This window comes from Melanotaenia boesemani, chromosome 4 (assembly GCF_017639745.1).
Source record: "Melanotaenia boesemani isolate fMelBoe1 chromosome 4, fMelBoe1.pri, whole genome shotgun sequence".
Lineage (NCBI taxonomy): Eukaryota > Metazoa > Chordata > Actinopteri > Atheriniformes > Melanotaeniidae > Melanotaenia > Melanotaenia boesemani.
In genome coordinates, this window is record NC_055685.1 from 35560640 (window position 1) to 35580400 (window position 19761).

At 39.6% G+C, this 19761-nt stretch overlaps 1 protein-coding gene across 1 annotated transcript; it reads left to right on the top strand.

Moving 5' to 3' along the window:
• The first annotated feature begins 1151 nt into the window (after positions 1-1151).
• card14 (caspase recruitment domain family, member 14) lies at positions 1152-19153 on the top strand. Its single transcript, XM_041983197.1, has 20 exons — positions 1152-2726; positions 3059-3196; positions 3283-3608; positions 6374-6532; positions 6623-6742; positions 6956-7081; positions 9231-9380; positions 9468-9590; positions 9798-9898; positions 10408-10463; positions 10632-10692; positions 11796-12012; positions 12099-12225; positions 14792-15032; positions 15124-15187; positions 15279-15390; positions 15513-15677; positions 16164-16282; positions 16997-17112; positions 18299-19153. Exons 1-20 carry the CDS (start codon positions 2225-2227, stop codon positions 18504-18506), a joined length of 3231 nt encoding a protein of 1076 aa, XP_041839131.1. The 5' UTR covers positions 1152-2224; the 3' UTR covers positions 18507-19153.
• The last annotated feature ends 608 nt before the right edge of the window (positions 19154-19761 follow it).

Here is a 19761-nt window from a genome sequence, read left to right on the forward strand (position 1 = left end):
AGCCAAACTGGTTTTATCTGTTAAAGTGCTGTTGCACAATAGATCTTACTATGGACCCAGAGGCATGAAACCTGTTAATTCCTTTTAAAAAATGAGCTGATCTCACCTGCCCTCATGGTTAAAAATGTAATTAACCCATGTAAAAAGACTGTTTTAAGGTTTTTGACATTTTAAGTCTGAAAAAGCTGAATCAAGCAGCTGCATGGGTTGACAGCAGCACGCTGGCTGTACATGGATGTGACATGAAGTGAAATTTCCAAGTCTGATGTGTGCAATGTTGTAGAACCAGCTCTACAGAATGTGTCTAAAATAATTTTCCACAGCACCTCTAGGCTCCCCACACATGATCTCAACATTCATGCACAGACCCTGGACCCTTCATAAGTACTGTACGGGAAGGGCATGGTTTGACTGGCAAGTTCTGGGTTTTCTAGTAATAAAATAAGACAGAAAAAGAGACAAAACATAGGAATTTCAAGTCTCACAAAATGCTTCCTTGTTCCACAAAGAGCAACGTTCGGTTGTTTGCATTATGCAAATCCTTCTTTCACATCATGCTGAGGAGGCGCATCAATGAGCCTCCAGGACAGCAATCAGCATTTTAACACTGAAGTCAGGGTGTGTGACTCCGACTGGAGGAAGCACACGTTGGAAAGTCTGCGTTGGCTTCATGTTTTTTATCCACCATGTTACTTGTTGAGTTTGTAAAGTTTTGGGGGGTAAAAATGTCAAAGTATCAGACATGGTGTCAGGCATCACGGGACGATATGCTGCACCAATGTTGAACCTGATCAAAACACTTGTTGGTGTGCACACCAGTGTTTTTCACAAAACAGGTAATGTTTACATGAGCTTAGCTCCAGGGCCTATGACGCCATCAGAGGCGTTGTCACTTCTATTCTTCACTGGGCTTCTTTTTATGATTATCAGTGTCCTAAATTTCTTTTATATTTTTTTTATTTTATTTTTTTTTTTTTTTTTTTTGGACATGAAAATATAAAAACACAACCCTTGTTCCAGAATCTGATGCGAGTTGTGTCACTCAAACAAACAAACCAGCCGGCATGTGCACTGTGAGGTCAAAGTCCACCAAGGAGGTTATTATGTTTATGAAGCATGTTTTAATTATAGTAACTGTTTTCTATTGGACGACTTGATGGGGTCATATCAGCTCTACTGGAGGCAGATATGTGGAGAATGAACGTTTTTCAATATAATTTTAATGTTCTACCAGCTTTCTCGGTAACTCTGTTATAACTCTACTATTTAACTCTACTATTTCCTCATTGTTTGTTCAGTGGGAAAATTCTTCACATTCAGCAACCTTATCTGTGTAAAGTGATATGACGGATATGAGCAAATGGAAGGTGGATAAGTTACAGAATACTGGAACAATATCACAAGACAGAAATATGATTTTTTTTTTGTTTTTTTTTGTTTTGTTTTGTTATTGTTTTGTTTTGTTTATTAACTTTGTAATGATTAACTCTGAAACCCTTTGCAGTGAACTCAGGTTGTGCAGAGAAGACTGGTACCACATAATTGTATATTTTGAATACATGTAGATAGGACCAACATACAAACTAAATTGGAAATAGTTTTCTGTCTGAGCCTATGTTGTCATTGCTTGGACCATGATTGATTGTTACAGCTTAAAATCTGTAATATTTCTATTCTAAATAGATTCAAACTGCTTCCTACATCTGCTAAGCTTACTAATTAAAGTTTTTACACCTGTATATAATTTACAGTAGGCTGCCATGGCTTCCTTTTGTTTACACAAACCCTTTATGAAACAGCAAATCTTAAATCCACATGTAAAAGCCATAGGTTAGAAACCTGTTTGACCTTCCATACCAGACTCTTTATGCAGAACATTATTTCCTTCTGGAAAAGAGGACTTTGCACTTCATGGCTCCGTGTTTGCTCCGTGTTTGCTCCCGTCTGTGGTGTGGTATGTATGTTTGCTCTGCTGTGATTAGAAATTATTAAGCTTAACGTACATGTAGTCTGTTGTTTCTGTGTTCACCAGAGACTTTGTTTAATTATTCCACAGGCAGCTGTCATTTTTCTACAAACAAGTCCAGTTTACTCCTGAATAAATCAGAGCTGAGGTTTATTATGGCTGATTCTGAATTTGCTTTTCAGAGCAAACAAGCAAACGAGTCACAAAGTGTGAATGAAAGAGACGTACAGTAAGTGTGGCTGGCTTGACTGATGGTTTATGAGTGTGTGTGTGTGTGTGTTTGTGTCAACAACGCTGTACCAAACAGGTCTTGTCGAACAGGTTTTTTTACACGCCCACATGCAGCACAAACACAGGCACATGCTTTTCAATAAAATCCGACAGGGCGTGGAAAGCGCTTGTCTTTCTCTAATAGTCCTTTCTCTACCTCCTCCACTCAGTCTGCTGATTTGCTATGGTGTGAGTGTGTCTGTGTGTGTTTGCGCCATCAGCTCCAGCTGTGTTCGTTGTTTCACCAGCAGGTATTACCCTTCAAACACACTCAGGATGGCGGGGGAGTGTGTTCCCGAGGGTCCCGACCTGAAGGAGATGGGCGAGGAGGAAATGTGGGAGCTGATTAACGACAACCGTCACAGGATCTCTTTAGGGGTACGGCCATGCATCTTGATCCCGTACCTAAGGCAGGCCAGGGTTCTCACAGAGATGGACGAGGACGAGATTCTCTCTTGCCACAACCTCACCAACCGATCCATGAGAACCAGTAAGCCACACAGCTGACTTTGATTTTTAACTTTAAAGAATTAAATAAAAAGAAATAAATAATAATAGAGGAGTCATTTAATGTGTTTGTGTGTGTTGTCCTCTACTGTTTTTGTTTTCACTGACTACTGTGTGCATTGCCAAGACAAAAGAGGAAATTCCACCATAGGACAACAATATAAACTAATTTATTTGTAAAAACAAGAGGAAGCATGAGACCTTTATCTACACATTCATTAAGCAAATGCTTCTTTAGATAATATTTTCATGGCTCAAAGTTCATAGTTGGTGTGAAAAGTGATTTAACATGTAGCCTGATAACACTGTTTTTAGGTTACATGTTGGATCTCCTGAGGACCCAAGGAAAGAATGGAGCTATAGCATTGCTGGAGAGCCTGATGATCCATTACCCCACCCTCTACACCCAAGTTACTGGAAGCAAGCCCAGCACAGAGCCCTCAAGATTCAGTGGTCAGTGACCTGAAGTCTTTCTGCATTTTCAGGGGATATTTTAATCTCTTTTGCAGCGCTTCTGAAACATATTGCTCTCTTCACAGGCCTGATTAAGTACTCAGAGCTTACTGAGTATCTCATCAGAGCAGTTACGGGGATGCAGAAGGAGCTGCAGGAGGCTCGCAGTGAGGCTGGAAGAATGAGTGCACGCTGCGCCTCCCTGGAGTCAGAGCTGGGACAGATAGTGGAGCAGGAAGAGAAGTCAAGATGCCTTCAGTCTGACAACGAGCGCATGCAGAGACACCTCTGTTCTTTGCAGCGTGAGGTCACCAAGCTGAAGGATGAGAAGTGTGACATGTACATACGCTACACAGCTTCCATCGAGGAGAAATCGGCTATGAACCAGCGGCTCCACGACCTAAACCTGCAGGTTAGTGATGAAGTTTTGTATTTTAAGAAACACACACAAAAAAAATGTACATTAAACTCATGTTTTTGTCTTTAAAAAGCTGACATCCATCATGAAAGATGCACAGTGGTGATAGTCTAAGAAAACAGTAAAATCCTGCCTTTGACTCAATTGCTCAAGACTTGCAGCTTACATTAGGACATCACTCCAATAATCTTTCAGGTAAAATTTTAGTAGAATGACTTTGTACAAAGTCTGTTAAATTTGACCGAATAAACAGAAAATGTTTAGGAAAATATGCAGGATCTCATCTCTGCATGTATGAGCAGTCATTGCTGAACATGCTGCAGACAGCAGTCAGAGCTGTCAGGCTGTTGCAGCCAAGCTAGCAACTTCAGAGAAAGCAAATAGTCTCAAAACTCAAAAGTCATAGTATTTTAATTAAAAGCAATAAGCTGCAGTCTGTTTTTTTTTCCTCATTTAAGTATGAGTTAAAAAAAAAAAAAAAAAAGCCTTTTCTTAATGGTCCCATATTATGCAAAATTCATTTTCTAAAGGTTTTCTAACGGTCATATGTGTCATCATAGCCTGTGTATGAGGCCCCAAAATGAGAAAATTCTGTCTCGTCTCTCACTTGCTTCCTCTACTTTTTAGCGAATGTGCGCTGAAACGGGTGAGTATGAGATCTTTTCTTTTGTGACCTCACAAATAAGGGATAACGCCCGATGAGGTGTCCATTATCATAAATTAATGGACGACGCAGAGGCGTGAACCGTCACACGCAAAGCCCATGAATTGATAATAATGGACCCCTCGAAGGGCATTATCTCGCTTATACCATGGTCACTTACGAAAAAAAAAAATTAAATCAATTATTATTACTTTAATGTTGTTTTTTGCCATTAAAATCCTAAGTTATTTGCCAGAAGTGCCTGAGTGGACTAGTTTGTTGTGACGCGTTGTCAAGGTAACCGACTCTGACACGGAACCTGCAGCTCGGTCGGCCGCAGCTCTGTCGGACCTTCCCTTCCCTGATCAGTGGAGGGAAGGGAAATGATTGCTTAACGTTATGTTACGTGACACAAAGATCATCTCAGAGGGCGGGTGCAGCCCTTACAGCTTGTGTGTGTCCAGAAGATGATGCAACACTTTGTATCAAACAGTGAAAGTCCGCAGATAGTTTCCTAAATTGTTTTTATTGCAAGAAATATTATCCACCATTCACTCTGCATCAAGTATGTAAGTAAGGTAATCGAGACAGAAAGATAGGCGATGACCTATTTAAAATTAAATGCAACATTGCTGTTGATCGTGACATTTCATAAAGATACTGGCATGTGCATAGTAGCGTTTGAAGTACGGAGATTTAACGTTTGTGGACCCTGACCACTGCTGATTGGGACGTTGTGGGACGACAAAATGTTGCTCCATTCTCGTCTCTCCTGGTCTGACGGAGCCCAATAAGCCTGCACCTGCTTTCATAGTGATGCACCGTCACAGACATGATCTGGTGTGTCTCCAGCCCGGTGTCGGAGTTTCTGTTGCCACGGTTACCAACTAGCATTTAGTCACTTTTAATAATTTACAACAATAAGGCTATTTGACAGGAACTTCTTTTATAGGTGTCCATTATCTCTTTTTAATGGACACCCTCCATAATCAAGTATTCACCCAGACCATGTATATATATATATATATATATATATATATACATATATATATATATATATATATATATATATATATATATACAATGATTATTATTATTATTATTATTATTATTTTATAAACAACTGTTTACTCAGGATGTTCCTGTATTGTATGAATTTAATTGCTGTTGCACCACATTTGAAACACTTTTTAAACCTTTTTATAAAATGTAAACAGTTTGGACAGACAGAGTCATAGGCTTTTGGAAATATGATGCTATATGAATGTTGTACTATAATAAAGATAGAACATGGTAGTGCTAATGTAGAACAGCGTTTAGAAGTACTTTACCTGTTGTGTTTACTTACACTTGGGTGTCTGAGGTTTTTTTCCAGGAAAAGGACAGTTTACACTATATGTCTGCGAGAATTTGCAGTCACGGGGTGTCAGTCTACTTTTAGGAATTTGTATCACTAAGCTCAGCTCTCAGTCGGCATTCATTTCTGATTTTCTAACCTGAGAGCAGCAGGTAAGAAAATGATCTGCTCAGAAGTACCTAATACAACTAAACTTAAAGGTTAAACTCAAACAAACAGAACAAAAAAATACCTTAATTGGCAACAACATTACCCCAAACTCAGCTCACATGCTGACTGTAATCTGAGATGTTGGTATGATATATGAGAGGATGCTGTGGATGGCAGAAATCAGATCTTAATGATGAGATACTGGAACAGCTGGATTCCTGCTGTAATATCATCAATCTTATTATTTACTTTTCTTTCTCCATAAAACCTTTATGTTCATACTGAGCTCATGCATGTTCAAATTAAATGTCTTTACAAATTGCATTTATTAGATTGCTTCTGCTGAAAATAATGAAGGCTGTGTACAGCTTGTTCCTCTTTTCAACCAGTTTGTCACAAGGTGCACAGCTTTGTGGATGTGTTATTTGTATTATTTTATCATGTCAGGACTCTTCCTGACTGGTGACTTGTGAAGTCAAACAATTAGTGAGAGGACAGAAGAAGAGTTCAAGTTCAAGTCATGTGTGAATTTCTTCTCTAATGTTAATAGAACTGTTTTTGAGCAGAATCCACAAAGCCCTATCGGCATCATGTGTCTTGTGTTGGCAGGTGTACCAGCTGCAGACTGAGCTCCAGAGTATTCAGCTGGAAAATGGCTTCCAAAAGCAGCGCTCGCTCAGATGTGTTTCTGCCCCGGAAACCCCACACCTGCAAGAAGAAGTCAGAAGCCTGCGCAGCCAGCTAGCCAAGGCAGAAAAACTGGACCCGGTGAGAAGAATTACTAATGTACAAAATGAAAAGAGGCTGATTATGTATGCTTGTGTCTTCATGTTTTTGTCTGATTTACCATCCCATCAGGCTTGTCGGGACATCCTGGCTCAGGATCTGGCAGAGGCCATAGACAGTCAGGTGGAGCTTGCAGAGCAGCTCAAGTGTTCCAGGGAAGAGAATGAAAAGCTGCTCATAGACAAACAAGAGGTATGTGTGTGTATTTATTTTTTAAAGTGGAAAAGGCCCCTTTTAAAAATCCTATTACTACTCAAGAGAATCATCTAACTAAAGCTTTTTGTTTCAGTAATATCATGCATTGAGATGATTTATTTACCACAACTAAACAGAAAATATGAAGCTGAAGTCTCCTAACTCTGTGTTGAAGTCCCAAAGCAGGAGTAATGAGTGTGTTTTTGTCAGCTCGTGGATCAGAATGAGTGCCTCAGCCTTCAGGTGCAGCAGCTGACACTGGACTGCAAAATGCACCAGCAGAAGAGCACCATGATCCAGAACCAGATCAGAGAGCTGCAGACAGAAAGAGACCAGGTCAGGAACTTCCAGAAACTCTTATCTGTCACTGATTCTGCACAAGTTCTTCATTTTTCCTGCTGAAAAACAAAGCAGTCAAATAATGTCTCTCATCTACAAGTTGGCTTTCCTCTCATCTTCCATGTTGTGTGTGTAGGGTTTTATTTCTTTCATGGGGCACACATGGATAAACTCAGATCTGCGGAAAAAGAAGATTTAAAAACTGAATATTGTTTATTAGAGTAAAAAGACCACATTTCCCCCAACATCACTTAGAGATTTACTTGGGCCTTGTATTCTGTTTGGGCCACTGATGAATTGTTTCCAGCCTCTTGTATATTGAGCCATCTTCTCCAGCTGTTTCAACGTCCCATTTTCTTTACTTCTTGCTCTGTGTTCTTCCTTCATGTGTTTTTGAGCCTTTCTCTGCCTCGTTTTCCCTGTGGGTTCCATGTTAGACCCTGCTTGGTTATTGCTTTTTTCTTTCTTCTCAGTGTGTGACCAATCCATCTGTATCTCCACTGCCTCTTGTTTGGTGCATTCCCATGGGGCAATGTTGTTAATTTTGTTTAGCCAGATGCTGAGGATGCATCTCAGGCAGTGGTTTATAAAGATGGCAGTTTATTGGGGATGCGATTGGTGATCCCCCACGTTTCAGATAGGTACAGCATCACTATCTTAACATTGGTGTTAAAGATTTTGAGCCTGGTATTGAGTGAGATGTTAAGATTGGCATGCGCCCTGACGAGAAACAAGGCTGCCTGTTCTGCCCGCTCCGCTTTCTGCTATTCATCAACTGGCTCATGAAACAAAAAACCCACAATAAAAAGATCAGCATCCAGTGGAGTCTGAAGGAACAACTCTAGGACCTCGACTTTGCAGAAAGTCCATTTCCAAACTATTTGGAGTCCACCATTCTACAGTAAAATTTTCTCAAGTGTAAAACATTCAGGAAAATCTTCCCAAGAGAGTACATGTCTACAAGATCAGCCAAAGGTCTGACTATGCAATGCTCAGAGAAAATGCAAAAACACAACAACCGCATCTCACAATCCACAGGCCTCAGACATAGTAAATGTTAGAGTTCATGACAGTACAATTAGAAAAAAACTAAACAAGTATAGCTTGTTTGGAGGGGTTGCAGGAGAAAGCCTTTTCTCTCTAAAAACAACATAACAACAGGGCTGGTTATTTGGCCTTGTGTTGCTGCCACAGGACCTGGACACCTTGCATTCATTGAGTGGACCATGAACTCCTCTGTATACCAAAGTATTCGGGTGTCTAATGTGAAGCCATCTGTTAGATGACTAAACCTTGGCTGAAACTGTCTCGTGTAACAGGACGATGATCCCAAACAGAGCTGCAGATTTAAAACAGACTGGCTGAAAAAGAAACGAATCAAGGTGCTGACATGACCTCAACCTGAGTGAAATGCCGTGGTAGCTGCAACCCTCAACTAACTGAAGCAACATAAAGATGAGAGGATCAAAATTCCTCCACAACAACCAGAAACACTGATAATTTCATACAGAAAACAGTTGCTTAGTGTTATTGTTGCTGAAGGTTGTTCTATAAGCTGTTGTATGATAGTGTGGAATTAGTTTTTCACACACCGATTCTGCGGCAGTGGTTTACGTTCTGTGATGTTGTTTAACTGAGGATTTTATGACCTGATATGTCCTGAGATGTAAAACCTCTGGATGGAAACAGGGTGTGCTTTTATTTTACGTGACTGCTTATATTATATGTATATATTGCCTGTGTCAGACTAACAATCTTAGATGCATGGCTGGAAATCTTTTCTGTTCCAAGTTTCCATTATCTATTGCTCAATTGTTCACAAGAGTGTGTTGAAACACAGAAAGTATTTTTTATTTCCGCAGACGCGGCTTTGGCAGCATCCTTATTTTCCACACGCCTTGATGGCAGCTTGTGCCTTCACTGATATGTCTCATTCAAAAGTTGTCACACTCAGATATGCACACATTTCAAGTTGCAGGTGGTGCAAGACGAGTTCTGCCTTCGATTGTCAAACTGTTGCATTTTCTACATGACTCATGAGTCTGACCTGACTGTTTGCATTTTAAGAATCAAGGTGTGTCTGCCAGTCTGTCAGTGTGTGTCATCTCATGTTGTAGATAAATATGAATTTTCTCTGAACTTGAAGGCATACGTGTCCCGAGACGAGGCCCAGGCCACGATCGCCCGCATCCTGGCTGAGAAGGACACCCTGAGGAGTCAGCTGGTGGAGCTCCAGGAGAAGGTGTTCAGCATTCAGGCCAAACGCAGCCCCAGAGAACAGCGACAGAGCTCTGATGTACGTTTTCTAACACACATATCAGCATAAACACAGCTCATGCAGGGGAAAATATAGTTAATGTCTTGTTTTGTGTTCGTGTCCAAGGAGAAGGAGGTCAGCTGGGAGAACCTGACGTCCAGCTGTAAGGAGTTCCCCCTCACAACCAGACGCAGACTTTGCCGCATGGATGCACTTAATCCAGTTTCATTTCGTTCCTGTAGTTCAGAGGCGAGTGACTGTGGGAGACGAGATGCATCCGTTTCTGACACGTTAAGACAAAATCTACCCGATTTCTCCATTAAATATTATCTGAAACCCTCCAAAAACTATCAATAACACAGCAGTTCCCATTACTTTGTTATAATTTAAACATTTTTTATTTCTGGCTGTCCAGTAAGAACATCTAAATTTATTTTGGATGGTTTGTATGCGCAGTATGAAGAAACTGTGGCAAGCAGCATCCGATCCAGAAATGTGCAGCCACCCAGTCCAGAGTCTCTACGCCGAAGGGAGGAAGTTTTATACGCAGACAGCAGGTGTGTTTCCTCATTTATCTACAGCGTGTTTCAAAGCCTTCTAAATGTAGAACACATTAGTCCCTCTTGAAAAACCCGTGTTCATGTTTTCCATCCCCCACCAAGCTTAATTCCTCTCTGCTGTCGTAAGGGGAGTTTCAGGTGGATTATTGATTTACAGGAATACGACAGAGAGCATGTCTGAGTATGATGAAGAGTAAATCATAAACGTTGATCCAGACATATCCCATCTAAATAACATTAATTAATTAATTAATGATTAATCCTCAAAGGTTTTTCCTAAAAACTTTAGTTAATTGGTTTTTGAGCATTTGTGCCTCCACGTTTAAAGTGTTGACAGAAAATTCAGCCTCGTCATCAGAAGACTGTAATCTCATCCACTCATCCAACCAGTTTGTGGTAGTGGGATCTCATTTCACTTCCTTATGAAAGTACAACAGTTAGCTCTGCAAAAAACTTTGAAAACAATCTCCCTGCAGTGTTCATGTTGTTCTTCTTTCCTTTTATAGTTTAGAAACAGCAGAGACGGATTCTCTACTGGACGACTTTGTGCTCCTTCCTGATGGTATGTAGAGAAAATAAAAGCTTCTTTCTGTTTTTATTTCTGTGCAGCGTTTGGTGTTTTGCTGTTGTTTGGTGTGATTTTCATCACCTATTGTTGAAAACTCTGGGGTATTATTTCCCTGTAATCAAGCCTGATGCCAAATCATCACACAGCCTCTCTTTTGTTTAGTGGAGGCTGAAGACAAACAGACGACCAAGCTTTGTTCTTCACGTGGCTTCAGCTCTGATGGGTAAGAACACCCACTGCACCATTGTAAATAGAAGCAGAGTTTTACATTACCAGGTATTTTTGTATTGAAAATGCCTGTCTGTATTCATTTGTCATACACAGTGAGTTGTCATCATGTACAAGTTAGTAAAGAGGAATGGAGGAAATTAAAGAGACAGCAGTACTGCCAAACACACTGAGAGATTTAAGAGAATTACTGTAGTGGAAAAATAAATCAGGTCCAGATGAAAAAATTTACTTAAGCAATTTTTATTCCCGTGCTCAAAGAGAGCAAAACACACACAGCTAGTTAGTACAGACAGTGCAGTAGCTCTGGTTAACAGACGTTTATAACTTCCTGTATAGGGCTTCAAGGTGGCTCTTATCTTGACACTTTATGGTCATCATTATGGGCTCATTATCCTGCAGTTTGAAACAAGGTTGGGGCTGAATCTGGGGGTAAGGCCAGATTCAGTCAGCAGAATGTGAGAGAGTCATGCTGTTGTTGAAACATAACACTTCCTTATCGTGCTGTAGCAGTTTTAGCAAATTTCTATCATTAATACTGTTTGCTCAAGCACTCTACACATAGCATGTAGCCAGTTATTTCCAGTACAATATATAAAAGATACTGTCGAAGAGCAGGATGCGTTTTTAATAATTCAACACACTGGAAAATAATAAAGTTCTGGCTTTGAAATGAAGCCTGATTTAAAAAGAGTTACTTCTCACTTCTAAAGAAATACTCCATCAATTCAACTCTGCGTTCAGTCAAAAATAACTTCTTTCTAATATCACTGTACATCATATACAACAATGTATAGTTTCTGCAAAATCAGCATGCTCCATCAATACATGAAATAGAGAAAATGTACCTGAGATTATACAATACTTCATTAGGTCTATATTGCATACTTCCTACACCACCAGCAGCCGTGTTGTGTGTTCAGAGATGCTTTTCTGCATCCCTTGATTGAAACAAATAAATTTCTGTCTGTATCATCTCTCACCACTCTGCCCATTCTCCTCTGTTTTTAATGAAAGTCATAAAATGATGGACTTTATAATAATTCAAATGTTTACTGAAACATTTCAATCCTTTTCTCGTCTCCTCTGGTGTTTCAGCCTCCTGAAAACCCCGCCCCCCCTGTTTTTGGTACGATCTCGCCCAAAAGCCATTCGTGTAAATGGCCGCATTCTCAGCATCTCCTTCAGTGGCGAGGCACTGCTCAGCCAGCTGACAGTCGTCGGGGGCAACAAGACTGGAGTGTTTGTGCACCAGGTGACCGAAGGCAGCGCCGCTCACACCGTCGGCATAAGCCCCGGAGCGCAGATTGTGGAGGTTGGTGTAGGTGTGTGAAAGCAGTTATTACTGTGTGTTGTGTTCCTCATTGTGAAGGTGTTTCTCTTCATGTTGCTGTTCTGCAGGTGAAGTACCAACAGCACCAGAGAGCCCTGAAGATGGTGCTGGAGGACTCCACCTTGGAGGAAGCCACATGGGCTCTCAGCCAAGTTACAGGTTTCTGTCACCTCTCCCTCCGGCCCAGACAAACCGGTACGCCAACAATGACTCACTTAGCAGATGCTTATCTAAAGTGAATTTGGATAAAAGGGACAGTGAGAAACCCTGCAGTATGCACTAAATCAAAATAAATACATCTTAACAGTCTTAGAGGTCAAGGTTGAGGTGCCCCTTTTTGGCCTGGATCATTCAGCCCTTTAACTTGAGGTTTTTTTTTTTTTTGGGGGGGGGGGGTTCATAGCTAGATGACTCCTTCAACAAAACAAAAAGTTTATGGTTCCAGCTGATATGAAATCCTCAGGAAGCAGACTGTTATTCAAGATCAGAGGAATCACCACCACCTGCCATGTGAGGCAACTGCTCTTTTGCTGTATTACACGAGGAAATGACAACAATATGCTGCATATCTGAGACTGTCTTTGTTTTGCTTCACATAGTGATTTAATCTCTGATGAAGGATTCTCTCTCAAGTCTAAAAACATGAAAATATCCTCCTGTCATTACCAGCACCTTGTAAAAGTCACAGAGTCTGGGTAATAAAAAGAAAACAAACATGGCTTTTGCTGTCACTGTTGCCAGTAAAACACAGTTATTTATCATGAGGCCTACTTTTTCTGCCTTCTGTCTGAAATGACATACTCAAAATAAATTAAGTGTATCTTCACAACTACAAGGGCTGTATGTATAATTTTAGTCTCAAAAGAAAGCTGAGACGAGTGAGATTTACTACAGGCATGTAAAAGTGAGGATATGTGTTACTTTGTCAGAGTAAATTCACCTGGAACACAGTATAAAATGTAAATGGTTTCCTCCTTCTAAAAGAAAACCACATTCCTTTTATTATAACCAGAGGATAGCACTCCAATAGCATCCCAATCCATCTAGGAATAAGTAAAGTAGTCCCAGGAATTAGTAAACTAGCACCTTTCCATCACAACTGCAGCTCAAAGTGATTCATATGAAAGAAAAAGTTTTAAAAGTGCAATTAAACATTACTATAGTCTAAAACAATCATCGTAACAGCTAAAAGTTAATATAACAATACAAATGTATTAGTTAATTAAATAAAACAATATGATTAAAATCATGTATAACAAAGGTATAAGAGCAAAGTAATAAAAATGAGTAATGAAAGAGTAAGGTCTGATGAGGAACTGAGCAAGAGACAACCTGAGCAGTTTTACAAATGTTGTAATAGAGATGTTACACTGGTAAATATCTCTGGAAGCCATCTATGACAGGAAGAGTGAATACTTCTCTATAAAACCCCCTTCATTTCCATGGAAAACAGCAGGACTTTCATTATTCATATCAAACACAGACAGTCATAAGAGAACAGATAAGCAGAGTATTTTATGAGGTGGAAGAAAACTTTTCACCATAAAACAGAAAAAAATATAAAAACAATGTTTTGTGTTTGTAGTTTTTGTTTGCTACTCTGGTGCTAGTCAGACATATTTGTAATCAGCAAAGTTTCTGCTTTCATGTGACACTAGCTTGTGTGGTTTGCTTGAAGTGGAGAAATTAGCAGAAGCTCTAATCTGTTCTCATGTTTTTCTTACATTCCTATATGATTGCTTGAAGTTTGAACTGTGTTTTGCTTAGTAGAGTCTTTTAGCATCCTAGCATGTGCAAAGACGTTCTGTACTTTATGCACCTCATGCATGAAGAATGCTGCTGTACAGGTGCATTCTTGAAGAAAAAGTCTAACTAGACATTCAGGTTATTCAGGTTCTTTACAGTCCATGAAATATCAGCATCAGATTATTTTCAGTGAGGCTTAAGGTGTCGCTGGGTGTGGCCAGAAAATGTTTACTGTTCAGTAAAAATTTATCAAGTAAATTAAATAAAACAGCCTAAGTGTGTAAGATCAGACAAGCTGAATAAGAACAAGAGAAATCAAGACTGAGCCATCATTTTATACAAAATAATTTTCTCTTGGGGATAAATAATCTCCATCTCCTGGTGATCCTTGTCAGTTCCTCCCAGTAGGAACAAAAAGCAGGACTAAACTAAAACATATGCACATGCCCTGCTGATGATTGGCCACATCTATCACAGGCTGGACTCACAACTTTCTTTTCACAGTGTGAAGTTTTACTTTGATTAAGTTCGTGTCTTGTGGAAACTGATAATTTGTGTATGTTGAAAATGGCTTTCTGCCTAATTTCAGCAGTCAACCATTCAACCAATTCCTCTTCCCAGGCTTTTTTAAGGATATTTCGGGAAACTGTTTGCAAGGAGTGAATATAGGAATAAATGTCAGTACGTTTTTAGTTACAATGACCTCCTCTCCATTTTACTATTCACACACATTCTCAGTTTTCTTTTGTGTAGAGCTGTTGGTTTTGATAGTACAACAAACTAAACTGACTAGCTGAATGTCTGCCTGTCATGAAGGACATGATGCTGGTAAAAGCATCTTTGTAAATTTGACAGCATACAGAAAGATGCAGGTTGTAAAGTGTAGGATCTGATAAGCAAGGTTGAGCTAACATGATGAGAAGCGTGGTTATGATGTAAAACAACTGCACATTATCAGCTGTGTGTGTGCACAGAGGTGCTGCAATGGATTCAGTGTCTTTTTCTGCCCGTTCAGACTACGAGACGCTGCTGCAGCAGCTGCAGAGCAACGACATGTCCTCTGGAGACTCCTTCTATGTCCGGGTGAATTTATCCCTCCCAGCTGGTCCTGGTGGAACCTTGGCTGTGACCTGCAACGACATCCTGCATGTCACAAACACGCGACCTGCCGGCACTGAAGACCTGTGGCATGCCAGCCAAGTTCACCCCTGCCAGCTGCTGGACCTGCAGAGTGGAACTGTACCCAACTATTACAGGTTGGTGCATTGACGTAAAACAAGTGGTGAGACATGAGCCGTTGCAGTAACGGAGGCTGAATCAGAACTAACCGAGCATCTGATGTCACAGGGCACAGCGACTTCTGATTCGAGCGATTGAAGAAATGAGCTTTGAAACAAAGAAGTGTCAAAAGGTAAAAATCCTTTTCAAATTAATCCTGGGGTGGTATGATCCAAAATTTCAATGTGCTCAGTCATATCTAGAGTATTCCTCCCTTTTACCAGGCCGGACCTGAGGTGACTCAAGAGAAGGCGGTAAGGATTGTCAGCATGGGCCGACAAGGAAAGAACCCAATGTGGGTCAGCGTGGAGGAAGAGCCCAAGAGCACAGAGTCAGGTAACCCTAACCCAGGAACAAAAACCTGCAGCTGAAAAAGCCAAATGCTTTGCTTCTTTAATCTGCTGTAGCATCAACAGTTTCTTAAAAGTGAACATGCATTTCTGCTCTTTCAACTGTAGGCGATGCATCTCCATCCAAAAGTTGTGTCACACTCATGCCCTATACGCTGGTCACCCCCCACCACCCACCCATCTGCAGGCCGGTCCTGCTGCTGCCCTCCGTCCTGGGACGCATCCTGGACAAGAAGCTGGCAGACTGGCAGGGCTTTCAGCTCTGCGAGCCCGGTAAGAAACACTCGTGCACATTTGCACATACGTCCTGATTCATTTATAGACTTAACACATCACATTTTATCGGTGAGATCGCTGATAAGTGATCTTCCTGTATCTCCAGTTTTATGCTGTAATGGAAGTGTGTTTTGGTAGCTCAGTAAACATCCAGTCTGCACAGTGTTGAATATTATATGGTTTTGCCTGTTGCTGTTAACCAGGAAGGAAATAAACTCTGTGAGTAAACAGTTATAAAAATCATGCAGGCTATAAATCCTAAATATGGGCTGGTGTTCCCTGCAATGATAAGATGAAATGAAAGTTTAATGACCTTTGTGGGAAAGTTTGATCATTACAACAACAAAGGAAAAGAACATTTAGGGAAAAAACCCAGAATATACAGAAGCAAATCAAATAAATCATGCTTCAGACGATACACCAAATTATGAAGTGAGCCTAATGTTTTTCTGTCTTCCCATTCTTTTCCTGCTGTCCTCCCAGAGGTGTTGAGCTCCAGCGAGCATGCGGCCCGGCTTCAGAGGTCCGAGATCCTGGAGGAGTGTGAGCCGGGGGTAAACTGCTGCTACACCCTGCAGAGTGTTGAGAAAGTCATGAGGAAGGTCAGAACTTTTAATGCCAATTATTATTCCTGCATTTATCTTTTGTACCAATAAAAGTTTTTTATATGCAGAAATACAATATAAGAGTCATGATTATGTTTTACATTTGTGAAGAAATGCATGAAAATTTGAGATTCTGTGTTTTACAACAAGTTCGTTTTTTACATTGTATCCACATGCACATACTGGTCACTTTATTAGGTATAGCTAATCAATTGCTTGTTAACACAAATAATTAATCAGATCATAGACAACAACTCAAAGCATTTAGTCAAGTCGACCATTCCTCTGATGTTCAAACTGAGCATCAGAATGAGGAAGACAGATTTAAGTGACTTTGGACATCATATGGTTGTTGGAGAATTATGACAGTTTTGAAGGAAAAATGGTATCCAACGCGGTACTAGAAGGTGAACCTAATAAAAGGGGCTAATGTGCATACATTAAAAGTCAAATGCATTTTACTATATGTCATATGTGAATCCGGTTGTTTATGGTTGTGTGTGAAATATATTGAACAATTAACCATTAAACTGCATCCTGACGTTTACAGTAATCATATAAAACATTCCTACTTTGATCTTATGTGGTTAAATTTTGTTCTTCATCTGATCAAAGATGATTCTTTAACATTCAAATCACTTGACTGCTATTTTTGAATCATGCTGTTTTGAAAATCAATGTAAACCACATCTCCTCTTCCACATGTTCCAGGGGATCCACTGCGTGCTGCCGTTGGGCCTGGACTGTGTGCGTCGGCTGCGCCGCTTCGACATCTTCCCCATCATCATCTTCATCAGTCAGTCTGCACGTAGTGCACGAAAACTGAGGTAAATTAGTTTTTCTTTTCTTACAAATGTCATGTTCCCGATTTTTACACACAGGTACAACACAATCCAATTTATTTACGCTACCAGTCAAAAGTTTGGACACATTTTCCCATCAGATTTAATGGAAAAGTGGGTCCAAACTTTTGACTGGTAGTGTATAGAGCACATTAATAAAACATTACCAGTTAAAAAAAGTTTGTTTTACTCATTATTCCGTCTGATCTGGTGCCTCTCAAAGCTGGGTGGCAATTACAGTCGGAGGGTGCCTAAAAAACCGGGAATATTTTATTCCCTTTTCATGTCATAAACTAAAAGTTAACCCATGAAGAAGATGCTTTAAGTTCTGAAGAACATATTACAACAACAAAGTGTGTTGAACAAACATATTATTATTATTATTATTATTATTATTATTATATTTTATTTCTGTGCCCTTTTCATGACACTCAAGGTCACCTTACAGTAAAAGATATGTAAAATTAAGTAACCCAAGTTACAGAAATGTGGTGAATGTTTTAAGAGAAAAAGGCTTTACATTAAAGAAAAGAAAAGAAAAGAAAAGATAAAAGAAAAAAATACTTTATTAATCCCATAGGGGAAATTGTAAATCATGCTAAGCCCAATGATTCTTTTTATTTATTCCATCTTCTTCTTTTTAATAACTGGGGATTGTTTACTGGAACTTGACTGTTCTTCGGCTCCATTGTCTTTGGTCTGTTGCTGAAAGTTGGAATAACATATTTCTGCTCAGCTCTTTCACACAGTCCACATTAAATGCTTCATTCTGCGAACTACTACAGACACTTACTTTTAATCCCATATGTACAATTTCTGAGACCTTTTGTATCATGTTCATATAAAAACTTTGCTCCAAACCCTTTTTACACGAGCTGATCTGCCCCCTGGTGGCTAAATTAATGCACTACAATTATTTTGACATATCAAAAGGTAATAAACAGTAAATACACAATATAATATTTTTGTTAATTTTTTTTTACATTTTTTTAAAGGGCCTAATAAAGATTTAAGATTAAAACTGAACTTTTCTCCTTATTTTTCCCTGATTTGAGCTTTAAAGAGTTAAGCTTGTAACATTGTTCTGATGCGCTGATACTGGTGTCACAGAGAGAATCAGTAATTTGGCTTTTTTATAAGGATTTTTTCTTTCTTTCTCCGTTGCTTCCAGGTCTAAGCTGCAGCACCACGGCCAGTCGGAGGAGCAGCTGCTGGCGTGCTCGCGGAGCGAGGAGCCGCTGCTGGACAAGCTGCCGTGCCTCTATCGCAGCATGGCCCCGGACTCCTGGTGTGACCAGACCTCCCTGCTGACCAGCCTGCGCACCGTCATCTGGGAGGAGCAGAGGAAGATCGTCTGGGTGGAGCCGGATCTGTGGTGAAGCAGAACATCAGGAGGCGTAATACTAAATCCTGACATATTTATAGTCTAAGTAATCTTCACAAGAAACATTTTTGTAAACATGAGTATGTATCTGTGATACTTCGAGGTGTGAGTGGAAATATTTTCTGCACTGTATTTGTTTTTGAGTATTTGTTTATAACAAATGTGTGTTTTGTCCTCTGAAGACATTTTTCAGGGCTCTACAATGTGCTGTAGAGAATTAAAGCCCCACAAACAAATGTTTAATTTTATTTTATTCCTAATCAAAGTGTTCAAATGTTTGATTTTATTAAAGAAAGATTGAATTCTGTTTGAGATAACAGATACAAACTAAATGAAATCTGGGTTCATAAGAAATGTTACGATAATTCAGCTTTACAGCTGCTTCTGCTTCTTCTTGACCAGCCTGACTTAAACATTCAGTCTGCACAAAGTCTCACCTCGTCTCTGAATTTCTGTGAAATTTGTAATAGAGTGAACACATCAGTGTCTATTTTAATAAATGATGTAGGAATATTTTTATCTGCTGGTCATTAAATTCTGATTTATGTTTGTGTCAATATTCAGAACATGTTCATGTTAATGTTTTTTAAGTTTCATTTAAAAATGTATTTAATTCATTTGTCTGACATAAAGTCTGCATGCTATGATGGGCTGAGTTGATCTTTGGAATCAGAAGAAAACACAAAGACTGAGATTTGCATTCTTTCTCCAGCACCTAAATCGTAATAACAAAAGAACAACAACTATATTTTTCTGAAAATGGTCATGTACAAGGACTAGACTGAAACTGTGCAAATGAAAAAGCTGCAAAGAAATCTTTAAAAGATCTTCATGAAACCTGGAGAACTTGTGCTCAAGACCACTAGAAAAGATTCAACTGAAGTCTAACAACCTGGAAGCAAAAGATAAAGGAATGAGGATTTAGATTGAGCACAGTTCTTTGCATTGAACCAAATTAAATAAATTCTTCACTCGTTTTTATTATTCAAAGACATAAAATCGCTGAGCTTCAAATAAAACATGAAACTAATTAAACATTGGCTTTCTGTTAATATTCCCATTTTTTTAAATGAGATTTAATATTTAGACATGCACGTTTAATACAGATTAACAGCAAATAATTCTGATTGTTCACATTTATCATGTATTTTTAAAGCTAAGAGCTTGAAGCCGCTGCCTCGACAGTCACCGTCCACTTGATGGAGGCAGAGAGAAATAATTGTGGGGTGAAGGGAGCGGTTCGGAGAGGA